At 34.0% G+C, this 18,561-nt stretch overlaps 2 protein-coding genes across 2 annotated transcripts; both read left to right on the top strand.

The window, feature by feature from the left end:
• Window positions 1-3,165: 3,165 nt before the first annotated feature.
• Window positions 3,166-10,165, top strand: LOC111792347 (uncharacterized). Its single transcript, XM_023673747.2, has 11 exons — window positions 3,166-3,249; window positions 3,874-3,962; window positions 5,909-6,014; window positions 6,974-7,072; window positions 7,222-7,287; window positions 7,405-7,521; window positions 7,880-7,954; window positions 8,134-8,236; window positions 8,752-8,799; window positions 9,551-9,672; window positions 9,787-10,165. The coding sequence occupies exons 1-11, from the start codon at window positions 3,181-3,183 to the stop codon at window positions 9,886-9,888; spliced, it is 996 nt and encodes a 331-aa protein (XP_023529515.2). The 5' UTR covers window positions 3,166-3,180; the 3' UTR covers window positions 9,889-10,165.
• Window positions 10,166-12,358: 2,193 nt separating this feature from the next.
• LOC111793118 (coatomer subunit alpha-1) lies at window positions 12,359-18,056 on the top strand. The gene is made up of 4 exons (XM_023674853.2): window positions 12,359-12,560; window positions 12,812-13,048; window positions 13,826-14,320; window positions 14,640-18,056. The coding sequence occupies exons 2-4, from the start codon at window positions 12,841-12,843 to the stop codon at window positions 17,588-17,590; spliced, it is 3,654 nt and encodes a 1,217-aa protein (XP_023530621.1). The 5' UTR covers window positions 12,359-12,560; window positions 12,812-12,840; the 3' UTR covers window positions 17,591-18,056.
• Window positions 18,057-18,561: the final 505 nt, after the last annotated feature.

Below are 18,561 nucleotides of genomic sequence, written 5' to 3'. Positions count from 1 at the left end.
AGTTGAATAGTCTACTAGCATACTCGAATTTAAATTCAACCCGACTCAAATCTAATAAAATCTTAACCCAACCTAATATTTATGGTTTTGGTTGAGTAGTCCGGGTTGGTTGAGTTGATCAGGTTAACCCGACACAGAAATGTCAACTCGCGAATCGACCTGAATTATTTAGTTTTTCAAAAATTGAACTCAAATTGAAAAAAAAAAAATTCTCAATCTAATCTTTAAAATCAACATCAACATGTAAAGTATGATAATTTAAAATATATAGTTCTTTTGTTTCTTAAATTAATGGAGAATAATTGTTTAATCCACTCAGACTGTGAAAATTCTCTATTTATAATCAAATAAATTACAGGGATATGGAATTAGTAATATATGGAAAATAAAGAAATAAGATAAATATTTAGATATTTGCCTGTAATAAAATATCAAATATGATATTTATGGTAAACTATAATTTATAAATTAATAATTTTTATATTTAATATTTAAAAATTATTTTTATTTAAAATTTACATTTATATTTATTTGAATCTCAAAAATAGGCGTCGGCCAAAAAAGGACACTTGGGGGACATTATTGTACTTTGACTCTTTAAATAGTTCACTTTGAAATAATTATTATTATTGTTGTTGTTGTTAGATATATTTAAAAAATAAATAAATACATTTTTCAACGTCTTAATTTTTATCAGTGAATTAAAATTTCGATTTAAGTAATTTTTGCAATTTTTTATTAATTTTAACTAAATTTTTATTACATATTATTTTTAATATTTTGTCAAATAAATGTCTACAAAAAGTAAAAATTACAATTTTTTTTTTTTTAATTGTGAGTTTAGAATTATAATAACTATGATATTTAATTTGATAAAATTAATAATTCAGAGTAAAAATAATAATTTATTTTTCTTTTTTCTTAAAAAATATATGGGGTAATTGATATTTTGAATAAACCATTCTTATATAAATGAATTATAAAAATAAAAAAATAAAAATAACCCATATGATACAATATACTTTTAATAATTTTATAGTTAAACAATGTAAAATACTTTTTTTTTTCTAATTAAAATAATCTTATTTTTTTTATAAAAAAAATTATTAATACGATACTCTATTAATATTTTCACCACCGACATCTCAACTCAGATCTTGGCATCTATATAGTCGTAGATATTTTAATTCTCGACTGTGACAACGTACATATCAAAGTATATATGGACCCATCTTTAATAATACATAATAATCAACAATGCGCCGGGACATATTTATTTCATAGCTGTATCAATTTAAGCATAGTTTAACTAATATAAACCTGTTTTAATGAATATCTATTTATTTAATTTTAAAATATACTTTAGCATATGTTTTTAATATATAGTTGGGTGACTAATTTTTAATTATTTTTTAAATTTTATTTTGGTTTTAATTCATACTAAAATGGTATAAAGTCTAAAAATGGTTATTAATGCTTCTATTTTTTTAATATAATAAACAAATCAAGATTTTAAGAATAAAAATGAAAAAAAAAAAAACTTTAAAAATATATTTGTGATTATCAGAGTTTAATTTATGAAAATAATAATAAAAATATAACAAAAATATTATTGGATGATAGGTCAATTTCAATTGTGATTTGAATATTAATTCCATTAAATTGACCAAACTCAAAATCTCAATGGAAAACAATCAATTTTGAGAGCTAAAAGGACAAATTTAACCTTTTGAACTGTAGTATGTTTAACGATGGGGAGGTTTGGCATCTCGATGTCGGCTCTTCACTACCTGGAACTGTAGTATGTTCCAAGGATTGGGTTGTTCGTCCATTAAAGTAGTATGTGAGCTGGATTTAAAACGTCGGGAGACAATTTGTGTGAGATCCCACATTGGTTGGATGCACGTTGGACTTCTAAAGGGGGTGGATTGTGAGATCCTACATCGGTTGGAGAGGAAACAAAACATTACATATAAAGGTGTGGAAACCTCCCTCTCCCTATCAGACACGTTTTAAAACCGTGAGGCTAATGACGATATGTTACGAGAAATATTATTAAAATAATAACTATAAGTTTGGTTTTATGATAATTATAGTTTCTTATAAAATTATTTATTAAAAATAATATTTGAAGCAATATTATTAAATAGATACAAGTCGATTCAATCATCTCATAATAAAAAAAAAAAAAAAAAAAAAAAAAAAAAAATATATATATATATATATATATATATATATATATATATATATATTATTTAATGAATAAATAAATAAATATTTTTGATGTGAAAATAAATAAATATTTTTAAGTGAAAGACTTTATTAATATTAAAATTTGAATTTTTAGAAATAAGCTAAACATTATATTATATTTTTTTATTTAATAAAAAATATATTATCCTCTTATAAAAAAAAAAAAAAAAAAAAATATATATATATATATATATATATATATATATATATTATTTAATGAATAAATAAATAAATATTTTTGATGTGAAAATAAATAAATATTTTTAAGTGAAAGACTTTATTAATATTAAAATTTGAAATTTTAGAAATAAGCTAAACATTATATTATATTTTTTTATTTAATAAAAAATATATTATCCTCTTATAAAATATATATATATATATATATATATATATATATATATATATATATATATATATATATTTATTTATTTATTTATTTATTTATTATTTAATGAATAAATAAATAAATATTTTTGATGTGAAAATAAATAAATATTTTTAAGTGGGAAAGACTTTATTAATATTAAAATTTGAATTTTTAGAAATAAGCTAAACATTATATTATATTTTTTTTTAATAAAAAATATATTAAAAAATAAAAATTATTCCTTCAAAATTATTTTAAAGGATTGTCTTAGATGAAAATAGATATATTATGAAATAGAAAATTAAATATAACGTTATAATACGCAGAAAAAGAAAAAAAATCAAGCTGAAAGCAAAATATATTTTAAAAAATTGTTTATAACCTACGTGGCATAATTTGGGTAGAAGATGGGCTGGGCTTATAGCAATTTGTTGGACCTCAATTTTCAAATGGCTTCAGTTTCAGAATACTTGGGAGGAACGGATTTGGGTGGTGTTGGATGAATGGTCGTTAGCGCTCTCTCCCGCCACACTCTTCTCACTGCTTCCTGCGCTTCAATGGCGTTCTTCTTGCCATCTCCTGCTCCATTCCTTCCCATTGCTCCTGTTTCATCTTCTTACCGCCTAGTATTTCTTCTATCTCTCTCATCCTCTGTCTTCTGCGAGTAATTTACGATGATCTGCTTGTTTTTTGATCTTGTGGTTTTTTTTTTGTTCCTTTTCATATTGCTAATTTAGTTGTCGAGCTTGCCGAGGCGATCGAGGTTTTTTCACTGGTTCATTAATTTTTAAGTTAACTGGTGTGGAAACCGTTGGATGTTCTGTGTATACTTAGATGAACTGAATTGTGTTTGTTTTATTATTTTCCGGATTTTGCTTCGTTTTCATTTTTCATCTCTCAGCTCCTGTTTTGCTTTTCCTCTTTTTTGTTTGGTTGCCGAGAAGTTTCATCTCGATTGAACAATTTTAAGCCAATCGATATGTAGACGGTTGAATGTTCTGAGTATACCTACGTGAACTTAATTGTGCATTTGTTTTCGTTCAAAAATTAACTTGTCAGGCATTTTTCCCAAGCATTTTAAAATAGGATCATAGCTGTACTCAAAATCATGGTTGTTTTGTAGATTGCATGTCTCTTTTTAATCTTGTTTGTGTGTGTGTTTGCGTATAGTTGAATCAGTAATTACAGGCACTGTTTCTTTATTTGACGTGGATTTTTTTATGTTTGCCCTCCCTCCTCTACTCTTTTAGATCTCAGATTTTCAGAAATGGAACGATGGAGTTTTCAGGATATGGAATCTCAAAGCATTTCCCTTAAATTCAATGAACTTCAAAAGGAGGTAATAAGTCTGCGGCCAGTAATTTTACTGGTGGATGCACTTGAGAATGAAGCATGCTTGCTAGTGCTCTTTAGTTTGTGGAGGTTGATTGATCTTTCGATATGCTTTTATCTTCTCTCCTGTTCGTCTGTGTTTATTCATACTTCCTACATTCGTTTATGCCATTTCTAATTAATGCTATGATTTTTCTCCATGGCGGAAATGGTATTCTCGGATAAGAAGTGTGTGATTGATTAAATTGCCTCAGGTTTATGTAGGTAAACTACTGTAATAGAAGCAATTATATCCAGGTTCCCTTATATTATTGTCTTTCTTTGATTAAAATTCCAGCTAGGATTACTATAAAATTTAGAGAAATGAATCTGAGATTTCCACTGTTGTGGAGTAAACAACGAGGAATCCTACAACTAAATCAAGTGGACGAATGCTTCTCTTTCTATTGATAAAGGAGTGCTCAACATTGGCATTTAAGGAAAAAATGAGGCTCGTTTAGCTAAATGGAAATGCAGTTTTTTAAATGAATAAAAAGCTGAAAGGAGAAACATTGTCACTAGCAATTGCAAGGTTTAACCAGGAATTGGGAAAAAAAAAAAAAAAAAAAAAAAAAAAACTGATATTGTAAAGCGTTAGAAGCCCTTGGAAACGTGGGTTTTTTTTGTCAGTGTGGTAAAACTTGGCATGCCTTAAAGGTAGTAGACGAGACCAATCCATTTTTAAAAGCCAATTTTGATAAATTCTATGCTTGACACGAGCACAACCTTGATTGGAGCCATTTGTATGGTCAAGACCCCCAAGACTTCATGATGTTTCTTTGGAACTTGGCCTGGGAGGGTTTAAACATGATTGATTGGGCGCAAAAGAGATACTTCTCACCTCCAACATAATATGTGCTCTTCGCAAAGCTAACAAATTAACAGTGGATCAAATGCATGTTTTTCTATATTGTTTTTTCTCCCACTCTATTTGGTCTAAACTTCTGGGAGATTTCAGTGTCTCTTGGCATGTTCTAGTGAAGCTCTTTTCAACTCTTGTTTGGTGTCAGATTCGAAGGAGAAGTCTTAAATCTCATGGTCCAATATAGTGAAGGTGTTTGTTTTTCTTTTTCAGGAGAGTTTGCGTTGAAAGAAACTGAAGATTTTTTTTAGGGAAAGGTTAGTTAAGGATAAGGAAGTGTGGGACTAGAAAGATTTCTAACAAGTGCTTTTGGAAATGAAACTATGATTTTTTTTTTCTTTTCCTGTAAATGCCTAACAATTTTTTCCTTTCAAAATTTTTTCTTGTATTCTTCATCCTTTCTTATTTTTCATTTTTTTTTTTTTTTTTGTAAAAACTAACTGCAAGTAGAAATGTAACCCACAAAAATCCATTCATTGCAAATTATTGAAATAATCAAAGTTTATCTTTTACTCAGGCTATGCTATTTCAAGGGTCATAAATGCTCACAACTACTCTTCTTAGCTTGCAGCATGTAAAGTTCAATCGTTTGCTGCTGCCAACAAGTTTTGGTCCCTTTTAAATGAAACTTTATTTTTTGTTATCAGGAGAAATAAAATTAAAGCCTTGTCGTTTGTAGTATCTTTGACAAGACATTAATATTGAGGCAGGAAGGTATCAAATTATTTTTCCCTTGAAGGTTCATTAAAATGCCTAAAAGGAAAGTTTGGGTTCTCTTGGTAGCTTAAACTGACTGGATAAGTCGGCTATCATTGATTGAGTAACTCAAAAAAATTTGGATATTTATTTTCTAGATTTGATTGCTTAAACTACTCTTGAGGACACTTTGTATTTTGTGTTTTAAGGTTGATAACCATTCCTGTTATTAATAATATCACATAAAAAATCTATATAGAACAAATAGTTTATGTAAAAGTTCTAGTTTATCGCCGTTTTTGCTTCTAACTAATGGAACCAATGGAAGTAAATTTGCATGTTTGGGTCTAATACAGGAGAAGTTTAATATATGCAGTCAATCAAGATGCTGAGGAAGCATTCAAGAAGACTGTAGAAGTTGATAGACTGATAGATGCCCTGAGGGATGCAAGTTCAACAGAGGTAAGTACAATTCATTGCCATTTACTAATTACTTGTGGTTTTCTTAATTCAAAAGTTCTTTTCTTTTACATCACAAATTTATTTTCACTTTCTAGCACTCCTTTTTTGTGAACCTGTTGAGTATACTTGGGGAAAACCTTGAAGATTTATTTCATTAGTTGTATTTTAGATTTTGTAAGTCTGCCTGTGTGTAGCAAGCTGGTAATTTTCTTCTGAATTGCAACTTGCAATGTGTCGAACATTTGAATACTTGTAGAATGCGGGTGACAACATTTACTAAGTTAGACCATGTTTACATTGCATTTACTATTATAATTGGTTGACCTTTTTCTATAGACCCTATATGCAATTTTTCAATCAGTTTATTGTTATGGAAATATTTTTTAAGATTTTAATCATATTTTGGTCCATTAACTTTAAAGTTTATTCCATTTTGGCTGTGAAACTATTAAAATATCTATGTCAGTTCCCAAGCGTTAAAAATAATCAATTTGATCCTTACAACTATTCTACCACTTACTAGCCATTCATTTACACTTGCCTCCCACCAACTGATGTGGTGCAATGCATGCTCTTGCTCATGTTAGTATGTTATACATATATCCAAGGCCACACGATCCATTTGTTTACTTAATTGTGACAAAGTAACAATGAGAATCAAAATAATTCTTTTTTTTTACTCCGGAATTTAAATAAACATTTTAAAAGTTTAGAGATGAAGATGGAGCAAACTTTAAAGTTTAAAACCAAATAGAAAATTTGAAAATTTAAGGACCAAAATGGATTTAGAGACCAAAATGAGATTTAAACCAATGTTTAAATGAAATTGTTTGTGGATATGAGGCATTCTAATAATGGTGGCTCGGACTGTGAAGTTCTAAGTTCTTTCTTTCACTGTTTCTTTTCAAGTGTAAAAGGATCTTATTCGTACTATTTACTCTGTCTGTGTTTGTGGACAGCTTCAGAAACTTGTTCTTCAAAATGTCCTTGCTTTCAACGAGGGTTTCTGGATTCGACTAGCAGCAAGGACTGATACGTGCAAATCAGAGGATGATAAAGCATGGTTTCATTTTTTTACTCATTTTTTAATCTAAGTACCACGCACTGTTTTTTTTTTTTTTTTAGAAAAAAAAAGTCACATGCCCATGCGTTTATTAGCATTCTTATGCTCTCTCTCTCTATATATATATGTGTATATACTTTTCAGAAAGATTACGAGGAATTGGCTGCCTCAGTAATGAGTATAGTGGATCACCTTGTCCATAAAACTAAGGTACCTCTGTCTCTGTCTCTGTCTCTGTCTCTCTTTCTCTCTCTCACACACACTAGACTAGTATTAGATTGCACGAGTCATGGTGTTTATTATTTTCTTGTAATGTCAATTCTACAGGAAAAAATAGAATCAGCTACAGATATTCTCAAGGACATTCTAAAACCTGTAGTTGACGAAGTGGAAGAGATTGCTTGGCCCCCCAGGGATCCTGAGGCTCTGAAGCTAATGGAAAAGGTATATCTTATATTTGTATGGTGTGTCATGTGTAACCTCGATTAAGCTTGTATACACCTACTGAATGAGGAAGGGTTGAACATGGAGCTCCTTCAGAACCTGCTTTTCCTTTTAAATAACCTAGGACATTGGCCTGTATCTTGGGACTGTTTGCTACCGTTCGTCTTGCCTACATCAAAATAAACAATACTTATAATTTCACACTTCCAAGATTATTTTCTATTTTCTTCCTCTTGAAGTTTAGTTGTGGTAGAGTAAGCTTTTAAATCGTTTTCTTCTGAAAAGTTTAGCTATTAGTCTTGATTGTTGTGTCAGATTTAGTTTCGTCATGCTTTCTTAAAATGTATTTGTTGATCAGGAAATAATCTATCGGGAGCAAGAAGGGCAACTAGATGAAGGCTTTCTCGCTGAAGTTAGTGCTCAATTGCGCCAAGTAAGATTTGATTTTCATCTTCATGAAATTTATGAGATAAGATTTATGTGCCTGAACTATTGAAGGATTTTCTCGCTTTTTTTTTTTTTTTTTTTCTTTAGTTCTTCACCTTAAGTTCTGTTTTTTGGAGTATTTATTCTATGTTGCCTTGAATGGTTAACCTTGTTCAATTGGTTCAGGCAAAAGAAGATGGAGACAAGCCAGGGTTAGAGGCCATGTTACAAAAGGTTTTGCAACTTTACGCATCCAGAGTTCTTTCTAAGAGAAGTTATGCAAAGAAAGGTAAAATTTTCATGGAGACATGTTGTTTATTTACCACTGTTACCCAATTAGTTCGGTATGATCAAGAAATAACCTGTGCCCAGGGAATGAACTTGTATTTGACGTTCTGAGCTTGTTACTGAACACATGAAACGTCTTCTGAAAAGTATTGCCACTGATTCTTGGTCATCTATAATGTGGAAATGATGTATAACCTCAGAGAATAATTTAGTCAGAAAACTAAAAATAGTGCAAAGTGGAGTTTATTGAAGGGTAATTATAACACCATGGTTGAGCCGTTTAGGTATGTAAAAAAAAGAGCCATGGATTCAACCAACTCGTGGGTGGGGACAACCTTGCAGGTTTAAACCTCTTAGTTAGAGTACTCGTAAATATCCCACAGGTTTTGAGCTATAAAATGTCTTAGAATCATGTAGTAATTCTTAATTCTAAGTACCCCTGTTGTAAATAGTTTACTTGCATCATTTGGATAAAGCATTGCTTTGGTATTGAAATAATCGGATCTCTATTTGCAGGAGAGGAAGTCTTGAAAGCTGAACTGTTTTTAGAAACCATAATCAAAGGTAAGAGGAAACTTCCATACACATTTTGATGTTAAAAGTGAAATGGTTTATTTTTAATTAGTGACATGTCTTATCCAGTCAAGGTATGTTCGAGTTGGAAAACTCTACGCATTTATCTTCTCTATATCAGATTAACGGTGATATCCCACATCGGTTGGAGAGGGGAAGGAAACATTTTTTTATATGAGTGTGAAAACCTCTCCCTAGCAGACCGCAATTTAAAAACCTTGAGGGAAAGTCCAAGGGGGACAGTATCTGCTAGTGATGAGTTTGGGCTATTACAAATGGTATTAGAGCTAGACACTGGGCTATGTGTCAGCAAGGTGGTTGAGCCCCAAACAGGGTGGACACCAGACGGTGTGCTAGCGAGGACGCTGGACCCCAAAGGGGGTGGATTGGGGGGTCCCACACCGATTGGAGAGGGGAACGAGTGCCAGAGAGGATGCTGGACCTCGAAGGGGGGTGGATTGTGAGATCCCACATCGGTTGAAGAGGGGAACGAAGCATTCTTTATAAGAGTGTGAAAACCTCTCCCTAACAGACCCGTTTTAAAAACCTTGAGGGAAGTCCGAAAAGAAAAAACTCAAAAAGGACAATATCTGCTAGTAGTGGACTTGGGCTGTTACATTAACGTTTCTAGGGAGTTGTATATTTGTCGTCATCATCACTTTATCAGATATTCTCCTTCCAACCTTCCACTATCTCTAGCAGACCTACCTTATCTAACCAATAGAGAAATGATGCCTTGCAGCTCCTGAAGAAGAGTGGAACAAGCTCTTGCTTAATGGATTGACAATTGGGAAAGGTGAGATTTCACCAGATGAACTGGATGGTGTCATCAAGAAACGAATCGAGCGAACTCTAATACGAACAGTAAGACAGATTTCGACGATCCTTCCGTTATCAGCTCCTTTTTGTTCTTGGTGTTCTTCCCTATATTTCAACAATATTATCCATGTTTTCGAACCCTTTATTTCCATGTTTCAGGAGGGAGGATCTTACCAGCAGCGTGTGCTCACTGAGTATCTAAAAGGAATCCAATCAAGGTCAGAGGAGATAGTCCAGTTGCTTCAAGGCAAGACACAGTAGCTCGAGTCGCCCGCTGTCGTAATGATTCTAATGAATGGATACCACAAGGTGTGGCTGACAAAGTGGAAGCAAACATGGGGCCTTTTCATTTACACTCAGATTGAACATGAAAATTGAATCCTTCAAGTTGTTGTATTCTAAGGTACGCCCAGCTGTGTTGCATCATGAGCCTTGCTTCTTCTTATTTTTTGTCGTTTATTTTTATAGTCTATTATTTTGACTAATTAAATGTTTTAAATGCAACGTATTCAAACATATATTCTCTCGTTTTTTATTACCTCTTCGATTTCTTTATTTTTTAATATATATTTATATACCTATAATAAATTCTAGATTTAAACTTGTATGTTGTTTTTTTTTAAGGAGACTTAAGGGGAGTTCTCACTCTAATTCCTACGAAATTAAATAGAGAATTTTGTAATGATGGAGAATCAAATTGGGTAGGACCGAGAGGGAGAAGCCACCCTCAGTCTCACCCTTCTTCATAGACGTCTCTAATCTCATGCTCAGGTAGAACTAAGTATAAATATCAAAGTTGCAAAACTTTAATTAGTGATAAAATTACTCATAAAAAAATGATGAACAAAATTATCTAAGTTAGTTTGGTATTCTATAAAAGTCATATAAATAAAAAAGAATGAGTTTAAGTCATAATGATCGTCTTGATACATATAGATAGTTGTCTTGTAACTCAAATTCAATCATTAATCAACCATTTCTGTTTTAGTTCAATTTTGAACATCAACTCTATTCCACATATTAGGCCATACAATGTTAGAATTCTTGCACTAGGAAACGTCAACAATAGATTGTATATGTATATCTATCTATATATATTATGATCTAAATGACGTATGATTTAAATGATGTATTCATTGCGAGAAACATGTCTAACATAAATGAAAAGAAAATAATGTCTTCTCTTGAATAGATATTTGCAATATATTTATGCATATATCACTTTCGTTATAAATTCATCACTAAATTTTATGAATATTTTATTTGATTGAAAGGGTTAAATCTCTAACACAACGCGACAGCGCGATATGTTGATTTCAATTTCTCGTAATTTTTAAATAATGTATTATAATTATTTGAATTTCAGATTTGAATCTTATAGATTCTTAATAAATTATGACATTTTGAATTTATATCTAATAATTTTTTAAATTTTCAACCAGATTATTACCTATTAATTTATTAGACAATTTTTATATACAAAAATAATAAATATACAGACACAAAATTGGTCAAGACACGTAAAAAAAAAGATATTATTTAAAATTTACTTAACTAATATAATCTTTTAGTTAAAACATTATTTATTAAAAAAAAAAAAAATTACTATATTTTGTGTAACAAAAATCATTTGACAAATATATAAATAAAGATTAAAAAAAACCATTTCATCGCCAAACCACTTGTTTGCTTTAAATAATTATGTCAATTAAAATTAATTTACATAATTTATTCCATTAAAAAATCAGCTCTTAAATAAAATTACTTTTCTACTAAAATTTTAACAAATTAAAATAAGTAAATAAGAATATGGAAATGACAAATTAATTCAAACATTTTTTATTTAATTTATATTAATTTTTGCTCTTATAAGTTATACATTAGCAAATTTAAAAGAAAAAAAAATCTTATTAATAAGAAAAATTATTTATGAAAATATAAATTTTAAATTGATAGTATGGGTTGTATGATAAAAGTCCCACATCTGCTAATTTAAAAAATGATGATAGGTTTATAATCAAGGAATACTATTTCCATTAGTACGAGGTCTTCTGGGAAAGCCCAAAGTAAAACTGTAACGACTTAGATACACTGCTAACAGATATTGTCGTCTCCCTTTGGGCTTTCTTTTTCGGGCTAGCCCAAAGAGATGTTTTTACTACAAAAACCAATCTTATTGTGAGGCCCACGTTTTGGGCCCATGACCCACTAACAAAATCAGAACAAAAAAAAAAATAATAATAATAAATAAAATAAAAAGAAAAGGAGGGGTGGCAGTTGGCTAATTGTTTGCTTATTTGGAGAGGAGAACAAATCACCCTCGTTCTAAAGCTAAAGCCTTGAGGGAAGCCCGAAATGGGGAGGAGAACAAATCACCCTCGTTCTAAAGCTAAAGCCTTGAGGGACGCCCGAAATGGGGAGGAGAACAAATCACCCTCGTTCTAAAGCTAAAGCCTTGAGGGAAGCCCGAAAGGGAAAGTCCACGGGGAGGAGAACAAATCACCCTCGTTCTAAAGCTAAAGCCTTGAGGGAAGCCGGAAAGGGAAAGTCTAAAGAGGATAATACCGTGAGTCCATTTTTTTTTAAAAAAAATAATTAAAATAATAACCAAAAAAAAGAAAAGAAAATATGTGTGTTTTTCTGTTTGGTCCCTGGAGAATGAAGAAATTGAGTTGTGACCCTTGAAATTAGGAGAATTGTATTGTGTCCCAAATTTTTGACTTGTGGAGTTGGGAGAGATCAAAAGGAAACAAACAGGCCATCAGATCCATCTCTCTCACTGAGACGCCTCTCTCCCTTTTTCTTCCCACTTTTTCTTCCCCTTTCTCCCTTCGATCTCCTTCTCCTTATCTTTCTTTCTCTAATATGTTCTTCCCCTGATCGCCTCCAATTTTCCCTTTCTTTCATCCCTCTCCATACTCCTCAGATCTGAGGTAATGCACGCATTTCTATTTGCTGTTAGATCCTTACTCTGTTTGCTCTCTCGCTTGTTTTTTTTTTCTAATTTGTTCTGGGATTAATTTTGCTTGTTTTTTTGTTTTTTTTTGAAGAACATTGATTTGTTTTGTGGTTGTTTGGTAGTGCTGTTACTTATTTGTAAAGCATTGTTTTACTGGATTGGGAAGTTTTCGTTTGGATTTGTAGTTCTGCTGTGTTGATGGTAATGAGGCAATTGTTTTTGTAGAGAGGTGTGGCGTTTTGTGATCGGTCGAGATGCTGACGAAGTTTGAGACGAAGAGTAATAGAGTGAAGGGGCTGAGTTTCCATAGTAAGAGGCCATGGATCCTTGCGAGTCTTCACAGCGGTGTGATCCAGCTTTGGGACTACCGGATGGGCACTCTTATTGATAGATTTGATGAACATGATGGGCCTGTTCGTGGTGTTCATTTTCATAAATCTCAGCCGTTGTTTGTGTCCGGAGGTACATTTTTTTTTTTTTTTTTTTTTTTAAATCTCCATTCTTTCTTTTTTGGGATAAGAGTATCTCAAGTTCTCTTAGGCCTTTGATAGTATAATGGATCTTGTATGATTCCACTGTCTCTGAACACAACAATATCTAAATTTCACCTGGATCTAGTGTTGGTTAATAGAAATTTTGGTCGTGACTCAGTTGGTCATCATTGCATTGCATTTTGGTAGATCCCGGTGTTCTCTATCTAGAGGGTCGGTAATGTGCTCAGCGATATCGGAAAATGTGGATCTTAACTTAATATTTACAGATGCAAGACAATTAAAGCTCATAACCAATTTGACGGTCTGAATTGGTCACTGCAGAGTAGTACTTGCCAATTAACGATTACCTTCCTGTGTCAGAGGTTAAGAGATCTAATCTGCAGCTGCCATTTTCTTTTCCAACATAACCTTCTCCTTGGCTGTTGGTAGTGCATATGATATTAATGATATTTTAGGAAACGAAATGGTAATATTCTTCCTTAAAATGGTATCTTACGGGGTTTGTGGGGGGAGACAAATGAGAATTTGAAACTTTTATTGGATAATGGTGTGTATGCGTTTGATTGAGTCATAGCATAATTGGTTTAGTATTTGAGGTGTTAACGTGATAATGTTTTTTGTTTATGTGAGCACTAGCATAGTTAAGTATTTGTGAGATATTACATAGTGTCGATGTCCTAGGAGATGTTCATTCCGTTTCTTTAACTCCGGAATTTGTTATAACTTGAAAGGCTCTCTCTTTCAGGGGATGATTACAAAATTAAAGTCTGGAACTATAAGACACACCGGTGCTTGTTTACTCTTCTTGGGCACCTTGATTATATACGCACCGTTCAATTTCACCATGAGTATCCGTGGATTGTGAGTGCCAGTGATGACCAAACTATTCGCCTATGGAACTGGCAGTCTCGTACTTGCATTTCTGTGTTGACTGGCCACAATCATTATGTTATGTGTGCTTCATTCCACCCTAAAGATGATCTCGTCGTGTCTGCCTCCCTAGATCAGACTGTTCGTGTTTGGGACATTGGTGCCTTGAGAAAGAAGACAGTGTCCCCTTCAGATGACATTTTGCGTTTGAGTCAGATGAATACAGATCTTTTTGGTGGTGTTGATGCTGTGGTTAAATATGTATTGGAAGGTCATGACCGTGGGGTCAACTGGGCTTCTTTCCATCCAACTCTGCCTTTGATTGTCTCAGGAGCTGATGATCGGCAAGTAAAGTTGTGGCGAATGAATGGTAACTACTTTAAAATTTTCCTTCATACATTTACTATCCTTTATGTTAGAATGCTCTCTTGGATGGTAAGAAAATTATGCTATGAATCCTAGACAAGTCATTTGAGCTTCTTTCTTTGAATTTATAATTATAATCCTCTTATCCATCTCCATCTATTTAAGATTCATTCGTTTTTTTCGCATTCTCATGCAAAGGCAATTATAAATGCATAAAAGAGAATAAAGGTTGAATATACTGGCTCTTTTTTTTTAAATTTTTTTTCATGCTATGATTTTGATATTACAAATTGCTAAATGCTGACTGTTTATTTTTTTTCCAGACACAAAGGCTTGGGAAGTGGACACATTGAGAGGTCACATGAATAATGTTTCAAGTGTTATGTTCCATGCTAAACAGGATTTAATCATATCTAATTCAGAGGACAAGAGCATCCGTGTGTGGGATGTTACAAAGCGTACTGGTATCCAGACATTTCGTCGTGAACACGACCGGTTCTGGATTCTTGCTGCTCATCCTGAGATGAACCTGTTAGCTGCGGGTCATGACAGTGGCATGATTGTCTTTAAGTTGGAGAGAGAACGACCAGCCTTTGCCATTAGTGGAGATTCTCTTTTCTATACCAAGGATCGGTTTTTGCGGTTCTATGAGTTTTCGACTCAAAGAGATACTCAAGTAATTCCCATTCGACGTCCTGGATCCATTTGCTTGAATCAGAGCCCAAGATCAATATCGTATAGTCCTACCGAAAATGCTGTTCTTATTTGCTCAGATCTGGACAATGGGTCCTATGAATTATATACCATACCCAAGGAAAGCATTGGTAGAGGTGATAGTGTACAAGATGCAAAGAAAGGCGTTGGAGGATCGGCAGTCTTTGTGGCTCGTAATAGGTTTGCCGTGTTAGATAAAAGTAACAATCAAGTCTTGGTCAAGAATATCAAGAATGAAGTTGTTAAAAAGAGTGTCCTCCCGATTGCTGCAGATGCAATATTCTATGCTGGAACAGGTAACTTATTATGTAGAGCCGAGGATAGAGTGGTTTTATTTGATCTTCAGCAAAGAATTGTTCTTGGTGACTTACAAACCCCCTTTATGAAGTATGTCATCTGGTCGAATGATATGGAGACTGTTGCTTTACTTAGCAAACATGTGATTATCATTGCCAGCAAGAAGCTTGTGCATCAGTGCACGCTTCATGAGACAATTCGTGTAAAAAGTGGTGCATGGGATGACAATGGTGTGTTCATTTATACGACGTTAAATCACATCAAATATTGCCTGCCCAATGGAGATAGTGGGATAATTAGAACCCTAGATGTCCCAATATACATCACAAAGGTTTCTGGAAATACTATCTTCTGTTTGGATCGGGATGGAAAATGTAGAACCATTGTTATCGATGCAACAGAGTATATTTTCAAGCTGTCCCTTCTGAAGAAGAAATTTGACCATGTAATGAGCATGATTAAGAACTCTCAGCTTTGTGGGCAAGCAATGATTAGTTATTTGCAACAAAAGGGTTTCCCTGAAGTTGCTCTTCATTTTGTGAAAGACGAGAGAACTCGGTTTAATTTGGCTCTCGAGAGTGGGAGCATTCAAATTGCTGTTGCATCAGCGACTGCTCTTGATGAGAAAGATCACTGGTACAAATTGGGTGTTGAGGCTCTTCGCCAAGGCAATTCAGGAATTGTGGAATACGCCTATCAGAGAACAAAAAACTTCGAGAGGTTATCCTTTCTTTATCTCATAACTGGTAACATCGATAAGTTATCTAAGATGCTTAAAATTGCTGAAGTTAAAAATGACGTGATGGGCCAATTTCACAATGCCTTGTATCTGGGTGATGTTCGGGAGCGTGTTAAGATATTGGAGAATGTTGGTCATTTGCCCCTTGCTTACATCACAGCTTCAGTTCATGGACTGCACGATGTTGCTGAACGACTTGCTGCTGAATTGGGAGATGATGTTCCAGTTTTGCCGAAGGGAAAAGTACCATCTCTTTTGATGCCCCCGTCTCCCGTTATGTGTGGTGGTGATTGGCCTCTTCTGAGAGTCATGAAAGGCATATTTGAAGGTGGGTTAGATGCTGTTGGCCGGGGTGTCGCTGATGAAGAAGACGAGGCTGCTGATGGTGATTGGGGCGAGGAGCTGGAAATGGTTGAAGTTGACGGTTTGCGAAATGGAGATACTACAGTAATTTTAGAAGATGGGGAAGTGGCTGAAGAAAACGAAGAAGATGGTGGCTGGGACCTTGAGGACTTGGAGCTTCCGCCTGAAGCAGAAACTCCCAAAACTTCCATCAGTACACGTTCATTTTTCGTGGCCCCAACTCCCGGCATGCCTGTAAGCCAAATTTGGATCCAGAGGTCGTCTCTTGCTGCCGAACATGCTGCTGCTGGCAATTTCGATACTGCTATGCGATTGCTGAGCAGACAACTTGGAATAAAGAACTTTGCTCCCTTAAAATCAATGTTTCTCGATCTTCATGCTGGCAGCCACTCCCATCTTCGTGCGTTTTCATCTGCTCCAGTGATAACCCTGGCAGTCGAACGAGGATGGAGCGAGTCTGCAAGCCCAAATGTGAGAGGACCCCCTGCACTCATTTTTAACTTCTCTCAGTTGGAAGAGAAGCTGAAAGCTGGTTACAAGGCAACAACATCTGGTAAATTCACAGAAGCTCTAAAGCTCTTTCTCAGCATTATTCATACAATACCATTGGTAGTTGTGGAGTCAAAGAGAGAAGTTGATGAGGTGAAGGAGTTGATTATTATAGTCAAAGAGTATGTATTAGGGTTGCAGATGGAGCTCAAGAGGAGAGAAATGAAGGACAATCCGACACGACAACAGGAACTTGCAGCCTATTTTACTCACTGCAATCTACAGCTACCTCATTTAAGACTTGCCTTGCAGAATGCTATGACTGTCTGCTTTAAGGCTAAGAACCTTGCTACAGCAGGTAACTTTGCCAGGCGGTTGCTCGAAACCAATCCTGTCGTCGAGAACCAAGCAAAGGCAGCCAGGCAAGTGCTGCAGGCTGCTGAGAGGAATATGACAGATGCTACCAAACTTAACTATGATTTCAGAAACCCTTTTGTGATCTGTGGGGCTACGTACGTGCCAATTTATCGAGGACAGAAAAATGTTTCGTGCCCGTATTGCAGTACCCATTTTGTGCTAAGCCAGGAAGGGCAGTTTTGTACTGTTTGTGATCTCGCTGCTGTCGGGGCAGATGCGTCTGGACTAGTCTGCTCTCCTTCCCAGGTTCGATGATTATACCGTTCAACCGAGACTGTTTACAGCCATTACCTGAGCTGTCCCTTGCAGCCACAAAGGTGTTCCATTCGTCAACCAATCTATCACAGAGAATAGAAAGTTATGAAGCTTTTCCAATCCAAGGTTTGGTCCATCTCCTTTGTTCTTCTTAACCTCTGTTTAGTTAAATATATTCAGAAATTCATGAATTTTGACTTTGGCTATTCTTTGTTAAGTTGTTCATAGACCTTTATCAATTAGATTATTTTATATGCAGGCGTTTACGATACGATTATTAGAAATTGTTTCTCGTAAATTCGATTATTTCCATGTTGAAATTGGGTTTTGATCCGAGGGAAAATGTAAGATTTCTCTATTTGTTGTTATATCTATCTCTTGATGTAACTTTCTCATCCCTTCCTCTAAAATGTATCTATCATGTAGCTCCACTTTTGTATTGTATGAAGCTTCTCTTTTTGATCAATTCCTTTTTGCATAAGATTCATTACCCTTCTGTTATTTATATTTCTATCATATCATTACTTTCGTTCATTATTTGTTGCATCTTAGTATGCAACATTATTGTGAGATTCCACATCGGTAGAGAGGGGAACGAAACATTCCTTATATAAGAGTGGAAAATTTTTCCCTAGCAGACACGTTTTAAAAACCTTGAGGGAAAGCTCGAAAGGAAAAGCCCACAATATCTGCTAGTGGTGAGTTTAAGCAGTTACAAATGGTATTAGAGCCAGACACTGGGCGGTGTGTCGACAAGGATGCTGGGCTTTCAAGGGGGGTGGATTGTGAGATTCCACATGGGTTGGAAGGAGATGGGAACAAACCATTCCTTACCGAGGATTGAAAATCTCTCTTAAAAATCTTGGGGAAGCCTAAGAGAGAAAACTCATAGAAGACTACCAATTATATTGCTAGCGGTGGGGGCTTGGGCTATTACACAGTTATACGACAAAGGTAGTGAGAATATTTGT

This window comes from Cucurbita pepo, chromosome 4 (assembly GCF_057944985.1).
Source record: "Cucurbita pepo subsp. pepo isolate OVF chromosome 4, ASM5794498v1, whole genome shotgun sequence".
Lineage (NCBI taxonomy): Eukaryota > Viridiplantae > Streptophyta > Magnoliopsida > Cucurbitales > Cucurbitaceae > Cucurbita > Cucurbita pepo.
The sequence above is the reverse complement of the archived record's forward strand: the minus strand, read 5'-3'. Positions and strand labels throughout refer to the sequence as shown.